Source organism: Hermetia illucens, chromosome 1 (assembly GCF_905115235.1).
Source record: "Hermetia illucens chromosome 1, iHerIll2.2.curated.20191125, whole genome shotgun sequence".
Taxonomy (NCBI): Eukaryota; Metazoa; Arthropoda; class Insecta; order Diptera; family Stratiomyidae; genus Hermetia; species Hermetia illucens.
The window spans coordinates 53,583,781-53,601,202 of NC_051849.1; the positions used below are offsets into that span (position 1 = coordinate 53,583,781).

General features: G+C 40.6%; 1 protein-coding gene across 1 annotated transcript in view; it reads left to right on the forward strand.

Annotated features, from left to right (window-relative positions):
* The window catches only part of LOC119661542 (kelch-like protein 17), a 125,659-nt gene extending 111,041 nt beyond the window's left edge, over positions 1–14,618 (forward strand). The window contains exons 6-9 of the mRNA XM_038070928.1: positions 1,376–1,482; positions 1,717–2,449; positions 11,774–12,029; positions 12,093–14,618. Coding sequence (XP_037926856.1) covers positions 1,376–1,482; positions 1,717–2,449; positions 11,774–12,029; positions 12,093–12,306 — 1,310 coding nt within the window. The 3' untranslated portion in view covers positions 12,307–14,618. The remainder of the gene's footprint in view (positions 1–1,375; positions 1,483–1,716; positions 2,450–11,773; positions 12,030–12,092) is intronic.
* The last annotated feature ends 2,804 nt before the right edge of the window (positions 14,619–17,422 follow it).

The window sequence follows — 17,422 nt, forward strand, 5'->3', positions numbered from 1 at the left end:
GGTCTTCCACTCTGCCCTAGTTGGAAAGTCCACAGCAAAGTTTCTCGCGAAGTTCAGCTTGCGTATGCCATAGTCCCAGATTCCCTGAGGTGCTTCGTCTAGGATGTTACTGTGGCCTTAGGGCTTCGCTGCCCAGCATTCGGACTCACGTAGTCTGACGGCACTGCACGCTACAACGTATTTAATGTGGAGGTGTAGGGGAAGGAGATGCAGAAATACATTCAGAGCACCTGCCGGGCAGGACTGCAGAGCCCCAGTAGCACCTGAACACGTGATTCTTTGAATCCTATTAAACTTTATTCAGTGGTACATTGTGGGAGGTACCGCAAGGGTCGGTACTGGGTTCTCTGCTGTGGACTATGATGTTTAGTTAATTTCCTGTCTCAAAAGAGGCTATGATTATGGCTTTGCGAATGACTTGTCTACGATTGCAGTGAAGTATCCAGTAGTTATCGAAATCTACGTGGCGACGACGACGAGAATGGAGATTGACGCCGCTTATACTTAAGTATTAGAGATCATATAGAATATGCTTACCAAAAGGCAGCCCACGCCCCTGGGGTATTTACAAGAATATTGTCGAATATTGTCGGACTAATCAGAGATTGCATTCAGCTAAACTGATATGACCCATTTTACTATATAGATCGCCTGTCTGGCCAAAAACACATGCAGACTCGAAGAGACACAGGCGGTTTACTGTACAGTGATTCTGAGGCTCTCTCTCTCCCCTTTTAGTAACCATACCAAATAAGAGAGATTTAATAGCGGTAGGCATAATCCCAGTCATATTTCCGCGAAAGATTAGTGCGCTATACCGGAAAAGACATGGGGATCAGTGCGCAGACCGCAGGGATGCGATTAGATCAGGACCAGATGTTTTCTGAACAGCGCAAATAGAACGAGCCCGGGGAGGGCCGTTTAACCCATCACCTTATTCTACCATACCAAATAGTTCCTCACAGTAAAGGGTGGCTGCCATAGGCAATACCTATACCACCTGAAATTTGCTGGTCCCCAGCCACTGATGCGGTAGCATACAAAGAGGTGACCTGTCCTCGGAAGCGTATTGACTTTCTTCAATTGCAATATTTAATTGTGCAATTAAAGATTATTCAAGTTATCTTCTCAAATCGCATGGATACTCTTTAACCAACAGAAAAAGTCTGAAATCTTTTTGAAGTCACTTTACCTACCACCTGTTGAACGAACAACCACTGGATGATACTCTGTAGTGACTCATGACTTCGTCAATTAGCCTTTTCAGTTTCTTTGCGGGTTTTGGTAGTCAGCCTGCTTTCATACGACGAAGACATTCATGTGGTGTCAGTGTGTCAATTTGTTAACCCACAATTATATGTTGTATATATTTCAGATGCTCACTCATGCAAGGAGCTCCACACCCGGTCCCACAAATATGCGCTGCAGAACTTTCAACAGGTTGTCGGAACCGAGGAATTCCTACTGCTTCCATTTGACGAGGTGAGTTAAATGAGTTCATTGGTTTACATAATTTGGGTCATATATGGAAAATGAGGCTGTGGTTTTGAAAAACGAAATGATTTAGCGTTGAGCATGTAAACGTTAAGAGCTCTTGGTTGCAGTTGCAGCACTAAATGTGGTTTCCGGCATCTAGAAGCTTATTGCACTTCTCGCGGTTGAACAAGTTGTAATCTCTAACTTTTATTTTCATTTCGCTGTGCTAATGCACAATAGGTTCGTGACCTAATATCAAACAACCAGCTAAACATTTGCTCCGAAGAAAAAGTGTTCTTAGCCGTCTTGAATTGGGTCAAACATGACCTCGCCGAACGCCAACAATATGTCTCTGAGTTGATGACTCATGTTAGATTGCCACTAGTAAGTCGTGACTTTCTAATGACGTGTGTGGAGTCGGAAGCTCTAATCAGAGATGATCCACAATGCAAAGAGCTCCTGCTGGAAGCCATGAAGTATCACTTGCTCCCGGAACAAAGAAGCCTAATGAACAGCCTGCGAACAAACGAGCGACGTCCCGACGGCATGAAACCGTACATTTTCGCCGTGGGTGGAGGAAGCTTGTTCGCCATCCATAGCGAATGTGAATGCTATAATCCTAGGACAAATACTTGGATGCCCATCACTCCCATGTTGTGGCGACGTTCCCGTTCAGGAGTGACATCGTTACAGAAATTGCTTTACGTTGTAGGCGGATATGATGGCGTCACGGATTTGAGCACGGCCGAATTCTACAACCCTTTGAACAATAAATGGACGGAAATCACTCCGATGGGAACAAAACGGTCCTGTTTGGGAATCTGTGCATTCGATGGATTGTTGTATGTTTGCGGCGGATATGATGGAGCGTCGTGTTTGAGCAGTATGGAGCGATATGATCCGTTGACGGGAGTTTGGAGCTCATGCCCAGCTATGAGTACACGAAGGAGGTATTGCAGATTGGCGGTGCTTGGTAAGTTATTTCGCCTTTTAATATCTAGAATCAAAATTAGAATAGAATGCGAGAATATTTCAGTAAAGAAGTAAATATGAGCAATCATGAACTATTGCATAAAACTATGTTTGAGTAATTATTCACACCTTCCGGCTATTCTGATTCATGATGATTCATTGATGAACGATATTAAATATTTTACATACACGCATCATTATCGGATTGAGTACAAAGTGATTGTGTTTTTTGTATGCTTTTTGAAGTCATCTTATAAAATGTAAACGACGGCTATATTGATGGCTAGTAAGCATTTCCCGAGCTAGTTTGCCAACTCATTTATTCATTCTCTGAATCTTAGACAGTGCAAGAAAACGTGCTCTGAGTTTCTCGTTATCCTGCTTTGCGTATTTGCGGTAACCTGCACAGCTTCTGAACAAGTCGGAATACCGGAAGCTCGCGCTTCGTGTATAAAGGTTTTGTGTTCATCTTATGGAAGAAACTTCAACGCACATTTTTCTGTCCGTATATAGCTACAAATCCAACATAATCCTTCATATTTTTCCAAACTACGAGACATACGTACATATTACAGCCTAATATCTATGGATGCTCAGCCTAAACAAACAAACTGCCTATTTCCGAATACTGTACACATATGTGGCGCGGCAGGATTCGCAGCATTCGTTTAGTCCTAAACGTTGAGAAATGCAAATTCCTTCAACAACAGCTCGAGATCAGTGGTCACAAAAAGGCGGTCTCTTTGTCCAGACTGAAACCCGCGTGCGCCCCGAAGCAACGTCGTGTCCGCTTTGTGGATTAACGGCGAACGAAGTTCGGGGATCAGTCGCTGAAACCCCTAGGTTTCATCTGGGGGCGGAGTGATGTGGCGCGGCAGGATTCGCAGCATTCGAAATTTATTTCGAATGTTGCGAGTGCGAGCAAATAGATGGCGCGGATCTATCCACTTTGCGTGGCACGCCAAGGGAGTGGAAGATCTCAAAAAAGTGTGCGATGAATGATTTTGTTTTAGGAGACCTGTCACAAATTATGGATATCAAGTTGGGAATTGAACAGAGAAGTCTTTTTGAGTTCGTTGAATTAAAAAGTAATGTTAAGTGTACATTAATGAAAATAACATATGAATTGTTAATTTAAAAATATCTTAAATATTTATAAGGATTGTTGAAATGAGAAGTGGTGTTAATTACTTAACGGTAAAGAAATTATTAAAATAAAAAGTAATTGGATTACTTAACATATATGCACGTATATAAATTGATCGTACCTATATTTCCGATTTACTTCTTATATCTATTTGAATTAGGCACTACCCGCAAAGTTCATTAGCACGCATATATTATATACCTACATACACACATGTCTGGTTGACAAATAACTAAAATACTAAAACAAAATAATTCTCTGCGACCCAATTCATAAGAACTCATTTCGTTGTGGTACTGACGAATTGATGTGTCATGATGACGTCATGCAGGTTGTAGAGTGCACGAAATTCACGAAAAATTGTAAAGTTTCACCCCCTATAACTTTGTTAATAATAGTTGGATTTTCTTCAAACTTGACCAAACTGTGCATTATATTCTTCGTTATACGCATGCCAAATTTTGTACTTCTGGGATGAACATAAGGGGGGGTGCCGGGTAAATTTTTAAAATGTGGAAATATACTATTATTAACTTTATTTGTGTAGATATCGGAACCGGATATATTTTGAGGCCTAGATTTCGTAGAGATGCACCACTGTGATTTTTTTCAGATTTTTCGGTTGGATAGGTTCTGAGAACGAGACCTGTTACACTTTTTGTCGGTCATATTTTGAACCCTCACTCCCCTATGTTTCATCTAATATCAAATATTGAACCAGATTCGAAAAGTACTAATTGAGACCTTTCATTTGATACCCTACATGGCTACATTCTGTGAAAAAAAAATTTGCGCCCTCCATTTACATGTACGGGGAGCCCCCCCTTAAACTTAACACAAGATGGCGCCACTTACTGCATGTAAAGGGATCACCAGATTACATACTCTCACCAATTTTCGTGACAATCGGTCCGGCCGTTTCCGAATAAATCGGGTGTGACAGACAGACAGACAGACAGACAGACAGACAGACAGACAGACGGACAGACGGACAGACAGACACCGTCTCGATTCTAATAAGGTTTTGTTTCACACAAAACCTTAAAAATGGAGTCAGATGATAGTGAATACATGTCCTTTTCTTTGTCGCATTCATCTTCTGAGCAGCATATGCAGCGCACTTCCAAACTGACACAGCCTAAAGCAGCATAAAGCTCAGCAAAGCTGATATTAGATATCTTAGTAAAAGTATGTGGCAAATATTGTTTAGCTCAGTATCTATTACCACCGGGCAACAGCTCTACTGACAAACTCTATCTACACCTCCACGTGGTGATCACTCAAAGTTGTTTCTAAATGGAAAGGTGCACCCAGAGAACGATGAACGCGAGTCTCCCGCGTCTAAAAACGGGACAAATTGTACCAACTAGTCTTCCAGATTGGGGATCGGATAGGGCTGACAACACTACATGGAAAACCGAAATTTCAAAGCCACAAAAGAAGCCTCGGAATGAACGTACTCTACAACAGCGGACCCTGCAACAAAAACCGACGGGTTTACGCATTTTCTCATGGATCCTGCACTCCTTATACTGAAATGAAGTTATCAAGCAGCTAGCCGATACCCGGTATAAGGCTGATGGAACAGCGTTACAAAGGATGCGCTGGACATGGACCGGTTTCCTAGAGAATAGCAACTACAACATATAACAGTAAACAAAACTGAATTTTTTGACGACCGATCCCCATGAAACAGGTACAATCACTGTCAACGGCAGTGATCTCCCCAGAACTGAGCGATTTAAATACCCTGGGGTCAACGCTATCAGCCAATGGAGAACTGCGTTATGAAATTGCTTCACGGATTAACGCAAGCTGGATGAACTGGCGTTCCACAACTGGTGTTCTTTGTGATCGACGTATCAACGAACGTCTCAAATCGAAAATTTACCACAATGTTGTCCGTCCTGTCGCTCTCTATGGTTCTGAGTGTTGGCCAACTATAAAAGACAATGAACGACGCCTTGTGGTAATGGAAACGAAAATGTTACGTTGTTGTTACTAGTGGCGTGACACGTTTTGATCACATTCGAAATGAGGATATCCGTGATCGTTATGGGGTTGCACCAATCGTGGAAAAGTTGCGAGAGAGACGTCTTCGATGGTATGGTCACGCATTTCGTGCTAACGAGAATTCATTTGCCAAGATCACAACGAGCCGACCCCGCTTGTGAACGGGACAAAGGCTGAAGAAAAAGAAGATATGCTCGGAATAAGTTTTCTAGTCACCAAAAATGAAACCTTCTGTTATCGGCTTTGAAAACATAATGAAAAGAATACGCTTTCGAGGTTTATAAGGCAAATTTCGAAATACAGGGTGCGGCAGCATAACTTCCTTTTTTCAAAACTCAATAAAAACTATTGTATGCATCGGAAAATACTTATTTATTTTTTATAATGTAGGTACATGTCTAAAGTTTTTATTTACATTGCTTTGAAGATCAAATCTGTTAGATGACGTCCCCCATTCTCCATACATTGCGTAAACCGATTTCTGGCGTTTGTCATGTCTTGTTAGCATAGCAGGTGTTATGTTGGCAATTTCTTCTTGGATGTTGGTCTTCAAATCTTGTAGGATTCTTGGACAGTTCACATAAACACGGGATTTCAAAAAACCCCATAGAAAAAAATCACAAGGGGACAGATCGGGAGAACGTACCGGCCATTTCAAATCGCGTCTAATTGAGATAAGGCGCTCTGGAAAGTGTTCCCTCAAAACAGCCATCGATGCTCTCGAAGTGTGTGCTGTTGTCTTATTGGAACCAAGTGTCCCCCAAATCCAAATTTTCTAGCTGTGGGAAAAAAAAATTCTGTAGCATGTTTACTTACCGGTCCGAATTCACTGTCACTGTAACCTCACTTTCCTCAAAAAACCAGGGACCAAAAATTCCAGCTGAGGAAATTGCACACCACACTGTGACTTTGGGTGAATGCAAAGGCTTTAGATGCAATTCTCGAGGATTGGTGTCAGCCCAGTAGCGCATGTTTTGTTTGTTAACCGACCCACACAAATGAAAATGGGCTTCATCGCTAAAAAAAACAATAGCACCCTCGGGAACAACATCAAGAAGAAGCTCACACGCGTTCATCCGAGAATTGAAGTCACGTTCTGAAAGTTTCTGCACTATCGCCATCTTATAGGGATGAAAATGAAGATCATCATGAAGAATTCTTCTCACAGAACGATCGGATAGTCCAAGGGCAGATGCGTGTTTGCGCGCAGAACGCGGTGGCGATCGCAACATTGACGCTCACACTGCTTCAATGTTCTCAGGTGATCTAACGGGCCGAGAGACTCCAGTTCTTCCTTTTGTCGCACTTGCAGTTTGTCTGAATGTATTGACCCATGTAACAATTGATTTGCGGTCTGGAACGGGAGCCAACGGGGCTAAATTAAAGCGATTCCGAAATGCACGCTGTGTTGCAATAACCGAACATCAGAGACAGAACCCTTATTCGTACTTCATACAATACGTCGGTTTCCATAGCTTACATAAAAAGACACATGAACACACAGTTACTAGTATCGCATGAGATGGTTGCTGAAAGTACCTGGTTTGCGCAAAAGGCGGTCCCCAAAAAAAAACATGGACGGGACCACTTTCAATCAAATTCACCATGCATTGATTGAACGCCGCCGAGTCTCAGCTTTAATGATTGTCAGAACATGTGCATACTCGAATCACTATTTCATAGTGATTTGAGTTGCTCCGGGCTTGACTTTAAACTTCGTTTAGAATTCCTCTGAAAATCACCTGGCAATTCCCAAAGTGGTGACCCTGAGTTCAAAAAAGGTGAACTGTCCGATTCAAGGTTATCAGAAAAGCAGTGAAAACGAGAATCCCGAGGACAAGCAGCACGCCTGCAGGCAGGAGTATGACTGCGACCGCGGTAAAATACATTCCAATATTTCCGGCCTTCAATCCCCAGACGCCCGAAATTTGATTCAATATAGTGGAGGCAAGCTTTGTGAGGTGTAACATAACAACAAGAGTATTTCCACGTCATAACAGTGCTACCACGCGGCATGTCATCGCAGTTCGTGGCATAATTTTAGAATCGGTGTCAGATAACTCATAAAGCCGCATACGCGAACAATTAATAAAGCGGTTGATTGCCAGCCAGGAGAAGAAAACAAGGCAGCTTATGGAGAGCACTTCTATGGGTGACGAGAAATCCTCCCAGTTCCTCCGCCGCTGGAAGTGTCTCAGCAATACCGCAGTTCCGCTAATACTTAAAAAGTGATGTTGGTTCTATGGGTGATGAATATGTTTTATATGTTTTAATGCACAATTTCTGCGCCTATGTTCAGCAAACTTCCAGTCTAAAATTGATAAACCAGCTAGTAGCTTTGTACTGATGAAGGGAGTAAGTTGTTCCCAAAATATATATATACACAATAAAATAAATTTGTAATTTGGGGTAAGCTACTGGTCTATCAATTCTGGACTTAACTACAAATAGAAGACAATATCTAACCTCTGAAACTTCCAGTCGTTCCGCAATATTTCCAGGCTCTCCCAGCCATGAAATGAGCGAGCCTTATTACAATGTCGTATTTTTGTTACCGAAAGTCCTTCCTCTATAATATGAATTGGCACTACCGATTTAAGATAGTTCTAGTGGGTTGCCTCAAGTGGCCGCTGTGGAAGATAGGCATAACTAAACGAAAGCATTTTGAGCAAGTTACATTCAGTAACTTGCTCAAAATGCCAGTATAGTTGCTGAAATGTAACCGAACCTACTCGGACTTTTGATACACTCGAGAACACTAACGGCGTTGGGTGGATAGTTGCATAGCAAGCAATTATAATTTTTCTTCCGGCGCCTTATAGCACTTCTCTAACATGAGAGATAAATGTTGGCATTACTCAATGCACTCCTCCATGCCTTTTTGGACCAGGCAATACGATGGACTCCACCGACCACAAGAGAAATGTTACTAACAGAATACAGCCTGGATGAACTTCATTTTAACAGCACTGCGTAGTAATGGATAAGTATTATAATAAGGCGAGGTTACAGGATTGGTCTGGAGTGGAAAGACTCTCAAATCATCATCCAGCGTATCACAACATTTTTGTTTTGGGTGGCCTTTTGGTCGATTACAATGTTCAGCCAAAACTTAGTGAGTTGTCGCCAGCTCGGATTATATGATCATACAATCCAATGTCTCTCTTGAAATGTTTCCACGACCGATGTAACTTTGTATCGATCCAGGATATCCTCACTTCGAATGTGACCATGCCGTGTTACGCCACTAATTCAATGTAACATTTTCAATTCCATTACCGCGTTCATTGTTTTTGACAATCCGCCAACACTTAAAACCATGTTGGGCGATCGACACTGCAGTGAATTTTGGATTTAGAACGCTCGTTGATGTGTGAATCATAGAAACCGGCAATTGTAAATAAGCATTTATCCAAGCTGTCTGATCATTGAGACAATGTCAAGGCACAGTTTGCCGCTGACTAATAACAGTGATCCCAAATACCCTAACCACACAATTCTCGGAAGATAGTTCTGAGAATCAGCTGTAACTCTTTTTGTTAATTTTTTTATCGGTTCTAGTGAGTGATCTTGCCCTAGTTCCTTAACGTATAGCAGCGACTGTCTCTGCAAATTTTGAAACGATGACTTTTAGCGTTGCCACCGTGTTTAGGACGTGTTTAGGAATCCCAAATCCGCACATGTTAGGATGGCCAGTGTAATCTCAGGAAGTCTCTGTAGTCATAGAGATTATAGGAACTCAGTACCAACTTAGTCACCTCAGCTACTTCATTGCGCCCAACAATTGGCTTGGCACACGGTCACCAATCGTTATCTCTTCAGTGATTCAGTTTAACTCTGTCACTTACTGTTAGGCGTTTAATGAGCTGTTCCTTTAGTGTTTTCTGTGAACTGTTCTCGAGCACGTCGGGGAAAAGTTCAATTATCCCCTTATCCAGTTTGACGAGTGCGTGGTTAAACTCCTAACTGGAGCTAATTGCTACCGGGTTCCTTCTTCAAAACATGGCAGCCATATTGCCACGGCAGATATTAAAGGCCCTGTTTCGGTTCTGTGTGGGGATACCATAAACGACACAGAAAAGGAACAAGTGCTGGAAAGTGCTAAAAGGAAGTACGAAGTCTCTTCCGGAATTTTGAAAATAAATATTGTAAATTAAATATACATATATGCTTAATACTTGCCGATTATAAATTTTCAGTTGTCTTACATTTGCGGCCAGCTTTCTCCCAAAATTCCTGATCTGGACGATTTGTTTCTTTTTTGTGAATTGCTGGAGGATGTCGCGAGTGCGAAAAATCGCACAAATCTGACAATCTGGAGAAACTCCCGCATTTCAATGTGAAAACAACCAATTCCTGTTGTCTTCCGTTCGCTTTTGGGATCATTTTTAAGATTTTGTATAAAACAAAAGTTTTCTGTAAAGCAAAACCTTATTTTGTGTAAAACAAAACCTTTTTAAAACCTATCTGCCCGTTTGTCTGTCCGTCACAAGCACTTTTCTCACAAATGGTTGCACCGATTCACACTAAATTTAGCGGGAGGGTGGGAACGCATGTAGAGCGTTACATCGCTCTATATGGAAATCAAGGAGGGTCTCCATACATATGAAAGGGGGCTGTAAAAAATTGTTTCACCAAATATATTCATGTGGGGGGGTATCAAATGAAAGTTCTCAATTGGTACTTTTCAATGCCGACCTCGGTTCTGACATTTAGTGCAAAAAGGGGGAGAGCGGCGGCTGGAAACTGGTCTTTTCTTTCGCGGACCTATCCTCAGAACCCACCCGACCGAAAAATAAAAAAAAAATTGCCAGGCTGCCACTACACTGTGCCTAGGCTCAGAAACACCATCCATACCGACATCTGTTTACATAAATTTAACAATGGTATATTACTATAATTTTTAGCAATTCTAGAATTATGAAATTTCAGTAATATAGGCGGTAATATACAGAATAATCGCACCAAGTTTGATGAAAATCGCACTATTATTAACAAAGTTATTATAGGTAAAAGTTGTCGCTTCAGTGCAAATTCTAAGGCTCTGAATGTCAGTATCTCGTGAAGGTGAATATTCTGATACAATATATACTTATAGATTACGTGCTTATTTATATAAATTAATAAACTACTTTATTTATTAAATTATTTTAATATTTTAAATCTTTGATAACCGTGCGGAGCGCCCGGAGATCATTTGCCCAATTTGTTCCTTGACTAACTGTCAAAACGTTATTTTTCAAAATCCTGGCCGACTCTTTCCAAAGTGTTTACAACTGAATGTGTTCGTCATTATGGGATCATTCCACTTTTCGATAAGCACTCAAAATTGGATGTCCCGTGTGACAGTGCCCACGACAACAATAAAGAAAAGTGGTGAGAGGTAGAAAGCGTTTTTGATATACCCTTACTTCGAGTTCCTCTAGCGCTGGGTGTTGCTTCGAAGTATACCAAATGAGTTTGTGTGGGATACGGGCAAATACCTTCTTTTGATCCAAGGGTGCAGTGTAGATAGGGGCATGTTTCTCACAGTGTTTCTCCATAAGTAAGCGCGTCGTAATTAGTATGTCAATAATGAGTCAGTGTGTATTTTTGTTACTGAGTCAATGTGTTGGGTCCCAGCTCTTACTATCCGAAGCTCAACTGCGACGACGGTCAGTAAGCATATTTTCATTTTTGTCATTAACAAAACAGAACAGACCGATATCCTGGGTGCGTTGGTAACCGTTTTTGTCAAGTTGATATATATATCTCTATTGCCATCCCAAGTGTCCAATTTATCATAAAGATCTTTGCAATGGGCTCCTCAGTTAACACCTTTTTCGATAGGACTTGGGCTCATCCTACCGCATCAACTGAGGAGGCCGCACCAACATTTTTCCGAGGCTTATTGAATGGGATGATCATTTTTATAACGATATTGAATGCATTTTTTGTCGACTTATCGCAGGACCTGTCACCAAAAGAAGTCAGATATGATTTCATCATAGTGGAGTAACTCCAACTATACTTTATTTATCTTCTTCCCTGAACTCACCATTTTATTATAGTACTTAAGTATATTGCCTCCAAATAACGTCAATTTTACTTACCTTCTTGCACAGTAAGGTGAAGCGCAGCAACTTTTAAAATATCAATTAATTAAGAAAATACAACCAATTTCAGATAATTGTATCTACTCCCTTGGGGGGTTCGATTCTACCAATTACCAGTCATCGGTGGAACGTTTTGATCCTCGAGTAGGAAGATGGACACCAGTGCCTAATATGACTTCCCGACGAAGTAGCTGTGGTGTTGCAGCCCTCGATGGTCACCTCTATTGTATAGGAGGAAATGACGGAACGATGTGTATGTCTAGTGGAGAGCGATTAAATTTAAGACGCAACGCATGGGAACCTATTACAGCAATGCATTCAAGGAGGTCAGTATTCATTCCTTTTTTCGTGCAACTCCTTATCTTCTAGGTTTGTGTTCTCGAATTTAGGTCAACTCACGAAGTAGTCGAAGTGGATGGTTGCCTTTATGCGCTTGGTGGAAATGATGGCTCATCGTCACTGAACTCAGTCGAACGCTACGACCCGAAAACTAATAAATGGACAATAGTTAATTCCATGGTAACCCGTCGTAGTTCAGTCGGTGCTGCTGTTTTGGAATGCTTCAATCTGGAACGAGGATTGGTTCAGACAACAAATTTATGACCCTTGTCGAGCGTTTCCGAAGCAGGAGCGAGCGGTAACAGTAGTAGCAATGGTAGTGGTCATAGTTCACATCGAGAATCATTACCATCTTCGTTTACCAGCAAAACCTCTTAACGATTTACCGAAATACTTTTCAGTAGCCTAGAGGTACTAGTCAAGGAAAATTTTTAAATTATTCTGGAAGATGCATTGTTCCTAATTGAAGTATAGTACACCGCGTTAGTGTGGATACATTTGAATAAATGTAAACTGGTTAAAGCTAGGAGGGCATAGAAAGAATTGAAGGGCATTGTCAGGAATAGTTGTGCATCACCTGGGTATAAGCCCCTCACTGCAAACAAAGTACCAATGAATGTGCCGATAAATCAATTAGGAACATCTGTATCTAAAATATCCACAGAAATATAAACATAACAAAATGCAACAACGACTAAAAACGAACGGTTATCAACGCGTGAATCTAAAGCAGTTTTTAATGCATCTTTTAACATTCCCCTTCCAATCACCACCAGCAGCTTTAAAATCAAAAATCTTCAAAAATTATTCTAAACTCAAACAGAAATCATTTCTACGGATATAATTGCAATGTCTGGATTTTGGAATATGTATATGCGTGAAAAGTTTATCCTGTGATACAAACAAACAAGAATTTCATCAGAAACACTATATTTATATGCTTGAAGCGATATTTTGAAGCAATTCCCAATATTCCAATGATTACAAATATGATTTTATTTTAATACTTCTTATACTGCCTATCGTCAGAAGATTTATGCATTAAAAGTAAGAAATATCTAATAATATAATATAAATGTGCGCATTGCTTGCAAATTACTTATAAAGACTCGGGATTGTCTAAGCTTACAGTTATGGTTTTATTTTTACCTTTCAAATTGAGGACGTGCCGTATGAAATGCTTACCTAGAGGGAACCCTAACATGGATTCTGTTCCAACATTCCATCAATTGAAATTAGAAGCAGAATCTTCCGAAACATTTATAAGATTTATTATTAATCTAAACAATCCTTTGACGTTACTGCCATTTCGTTCGTTCAGATGAAAAATATAAACCTTCCTTTGGAACTTTCATTCGGCATGCCAATTTTAGATTAACTTTTTTTTTAAATATTCGTGGTCCAACTTATTTTTACGAGAATTTTGTAAGGACAGCATAATATAATTAAAATAAAATCGTTTATATAAATATATGTAAAATTAAATTCGCAAAAAAAAATCTAAACAACTGAAATGCAAATTATATATTAGAAACTCTACCGATATGAAATCTACATCTTATAAGCTACGTACAAAACTTATTTATAAAATAAAACAAAAAAAAAGAATAATTTATTGGATATGATGCGATACAGTGTTTTTATATATACAGTAGATATATTTAACGAAATTTTTTATACAGCCCTTAATAACATTAAGATTCCAACACATCGGATGGAAGAACAAACGAAATATTTCAAATGTGTTGAAAATCAAAATTTTGAACGAACATAAGACTTTATAAAAGACTATTTGGGCTAGAAATTCGCTATATATAAAGATAAATCTAAAAATATCGTGTAACATTGTGAGGAAGGAACAAAATGATAGGATTATATAATAGATCAAGGAATTAGATTGTCTTTATAAGATTATTGTTCAAATTTATGGATTTTAAAAATTGCCATAAAGCAAAAATGGCAATAATAAAATTAGAGATCAAAATTTAAAATATCAAAATTAAATTTTACAATAAATAATCAGTAAAAATTTGTCAGAACCCACTGCCGATGATCATTTTTATGGAAAGGATCTAATATTTCTACATTTTCAGGTTATTTATAAACATTCATTTTTCAGTCAGTTCAAGCAAAAGTTTTAAATCTCAAAACATTTATATATTTTCAAAATTAATACTAACTTTTGTTATTGTCTTAGAAATATTTCCATGGTTAATTTCTAGTAATCGAATGAATACACTTTTGTTGAAATTTAAATTAAAAAAGTTTAGAATCTAAATGTAATTTTTAGTTATGAAAATCTGATTTTCATAGATACTTTAAGAAACTTATTTACACGAATAGAATTATGAAGTTTTTAATACCGAACATGCTATCGATTTTTTACTACAATATTAGAGATAGTGGTTTGCTCGTTTGTTAGTGTGAAGATTAACATTTTAGTAAGTGAAAATTGTTTTTAGATGAGAAAATATGATAGAATTTAAAATAGTTTTTATTTGTTCTGCTGCGTATAAGGGAAGTTCTACTAAATTTTATTGAGAGTATTGAAAAATAAATGGAATATACAAATTAAATTTGAGTTGATTATTTTAATCCAAGAAGAAAATATTCATATTTTGTGGATCTAGTGGATTATTTGCAAAAAAAGTCGAAGGGCAGTTCCAACCAGCTGATTTAGGAACTGAGTATTCGGACATATAGCAGGCACTTTGCAAGGGGCAGGACAGAAGCACTTTGTGTTACAAATGGCAGGCGCAAAGCGACGGTTTGTGAGGCAGCAAAGTGCTGTGTCCTTTGCAAGGGCCGCGACATGCAGGGAGAAGATGTGCTTCATGTTCACGGTTCTGGACATTATCAGGTCTTCAAAGAAGAGTTACAGAAAGCGATATGTCAAGCACTATGATCCACATCCTGCAATCAAACATGCATAGGAGTACAGCTGCCCACGACCAAAGGGGGTAGATGGTGCAAGAAAGCAGATCTGACTTGTTGTTTCTCAGTGAACAGTACCGAGATAGGAACTTACTATCATGGTATGTCGATATATCTGACACTTCTTCGTTTGAGTTCGTTGTGCAGAAGTGACGCTTTTCAGCGTTCACCTCACGCCGAACGAATCTATGAAAGCTTCCCGAAATAGGCTCACCGCCTTTGAGGACGAGATTAAAAACATGGAAAGAAGAATTCGAATCGGAAAAGTCTTTGACGCCAGAGGCACATAGATTTTGCAGATGGCTGCGCGGACAAGACTTATTGTCCTAAATACTGATAGCATTCTGACATTCCGACGTCCTGGTTGCGAGAGCACTATCCCTGACGCAACTGTTGCTACGGAGTCCTTAATCTCAGCGGTGCAACGGTGGAAAGTAGTGGAACATTTTACGCCCACTGATCATCAGAACATTTTTCTCAAAGTGACAAACGGCGCTTCTGGAATATTGGGAAAATCAACAATGTAAATGAATCGCTAATTTATTCAACAATGAGCTGGATCACATCAGCTTGTAATGCATCGGTTCCCAAAAAGAAATAACGTCCCGGCAAATTACCTGCATTGCTGTTGGATGGCTGAAATTGCAAGCCTACGAAGAAACTACCTCAGACTTCGGCGGATTGCTCATCGTGCCAGAGGCCAAGACGAGGTGACAAATCTGTAGAGTATAAAGGTAGGAAAAACGAACTCCGCCCCGAACAGACAGAAGGCGCATTGATGGCAGGAGCTTATCAACGACGTTAACAGACAGCCATGGAGCTTGGAGTAGAAACTGGTTACCAGAAAACTCGGTGCCCTTCGACCGATCTACGGAAGTAGTCAAAATGGAAGAAATCGTGCGGGCACTTTTTCCTGTCCCCATCCGAACTGACGCTTTGATGGAGGAGTGAGTACTAAGGAATTTCTAAGGTTCTATCAATGAAGGGCAAAACAGCACCAGAACCGGATGGTATTCCCAGCGACATGTTGAAACTCGTATGTAAATACAAGCCGAATTTACTACTCGGCGCATTCAATGCATGTTTGACAGCGGGTGTTTCCACCAGCCCCCCCCCCTTCCCTTACCTTGTTGGACATAGCGAGGAAGTTGCTTGAGAAGCTCATCAAGCCAAGACTGACTAACGCAATACGTGCTGCGGAAGACTACTCACCATCACAATAAGATTTTATAGTGGGGCAATCCACAATTGTCTGAGGCACAGTAGATCTACTATAGGCAGTACCCTTACAAAAATGACTCCATTTGCAAATGTGCTTGCAGAAGCTTATCTGTACACATCAGAGACGCTAAACAAGGAAAAGGCATAATCTTCGTCAAATCGTATTGGTAAGAGAGAGATCGGTGAGCTTTTGCTATTCTGGTACTACGGCGTGCTCACCCATATAGCAAAAAGTTGTTTCACGTATTCACTTATACATAAGCAAAAACTTGCCAATCTCACCAATACATTGGCAAGTCCGGGCGGTATGTCAAACACAGCTGATCGGGTTTTCGGTACATCTCGCTCACGCTCAAGGGCAAAACAATTAGAAATCGTGTGTACTCGCACTGATTTCCCCCCTTGAGAGGCAAGGGGGAGTGAGGTAGCTGTCTAGTATCTAACTGTGGTCTGAGGTATACAGTTGTCACTGTCGGCTAGTAGTGCCCCATGTGTCAATGTCGGCTAGTAGTGCCCCCTGGGCGTAAGAAACGTCTTCAATACTGCGTGGTTGTGCCACATGCTTGAGTCATTTGAAAATCGTTTCGGCCCAGGCTACGTGCTGCAGATGTTGAGGGACTATTTAAAGGACCGCGCCTTTCTCTGCGAGACCCGGGAAAGTCAGCGCAGAATGAAGGTCATATCGGGGCGGTTTGGAGATCTATCCTTGTTCCGAACCCTTTAAAAGTTTTATTCCATAGTTTTCTATGACTACGAGATGCCTGATGAATCGCTTTTGGTCGGATACGCCATTGATGTTGCGGCCCTGGTTACCGCACGCACGGTTAAACAAGCTTAACGGTGATGCGACAAGTAAATAGACGGAAGAATGGATTTTCTCTAGCTCTGGAAAAAAATGGGGAGAGGTTTCCTACAGTTGTCCCTATTTAGGTTGGGGAAACAGACAGACATACAGACAAGATTGCGGCTAGAATGTTTGCCGTTTGCCAGCCGATATCTAATATTGGGAGCCCGTTATCCAGTAGACGTGAGGTTGCTGATGAATACGATTCAGCCCGTCCTTGTTTACGGTTCGGAAGTATAGGCTGACTCCCTCAGTAAGGAAATCTGCCGCAAGCGCCACGCGCAAGTACAAAAACAAGCTGTCGCTCGTGAAGAGAAGCCCATACTCTCTGCGCATGGGAGCAGACCCTGCCTGAAATGGAGCAATGGCGTAGGCCAGGAC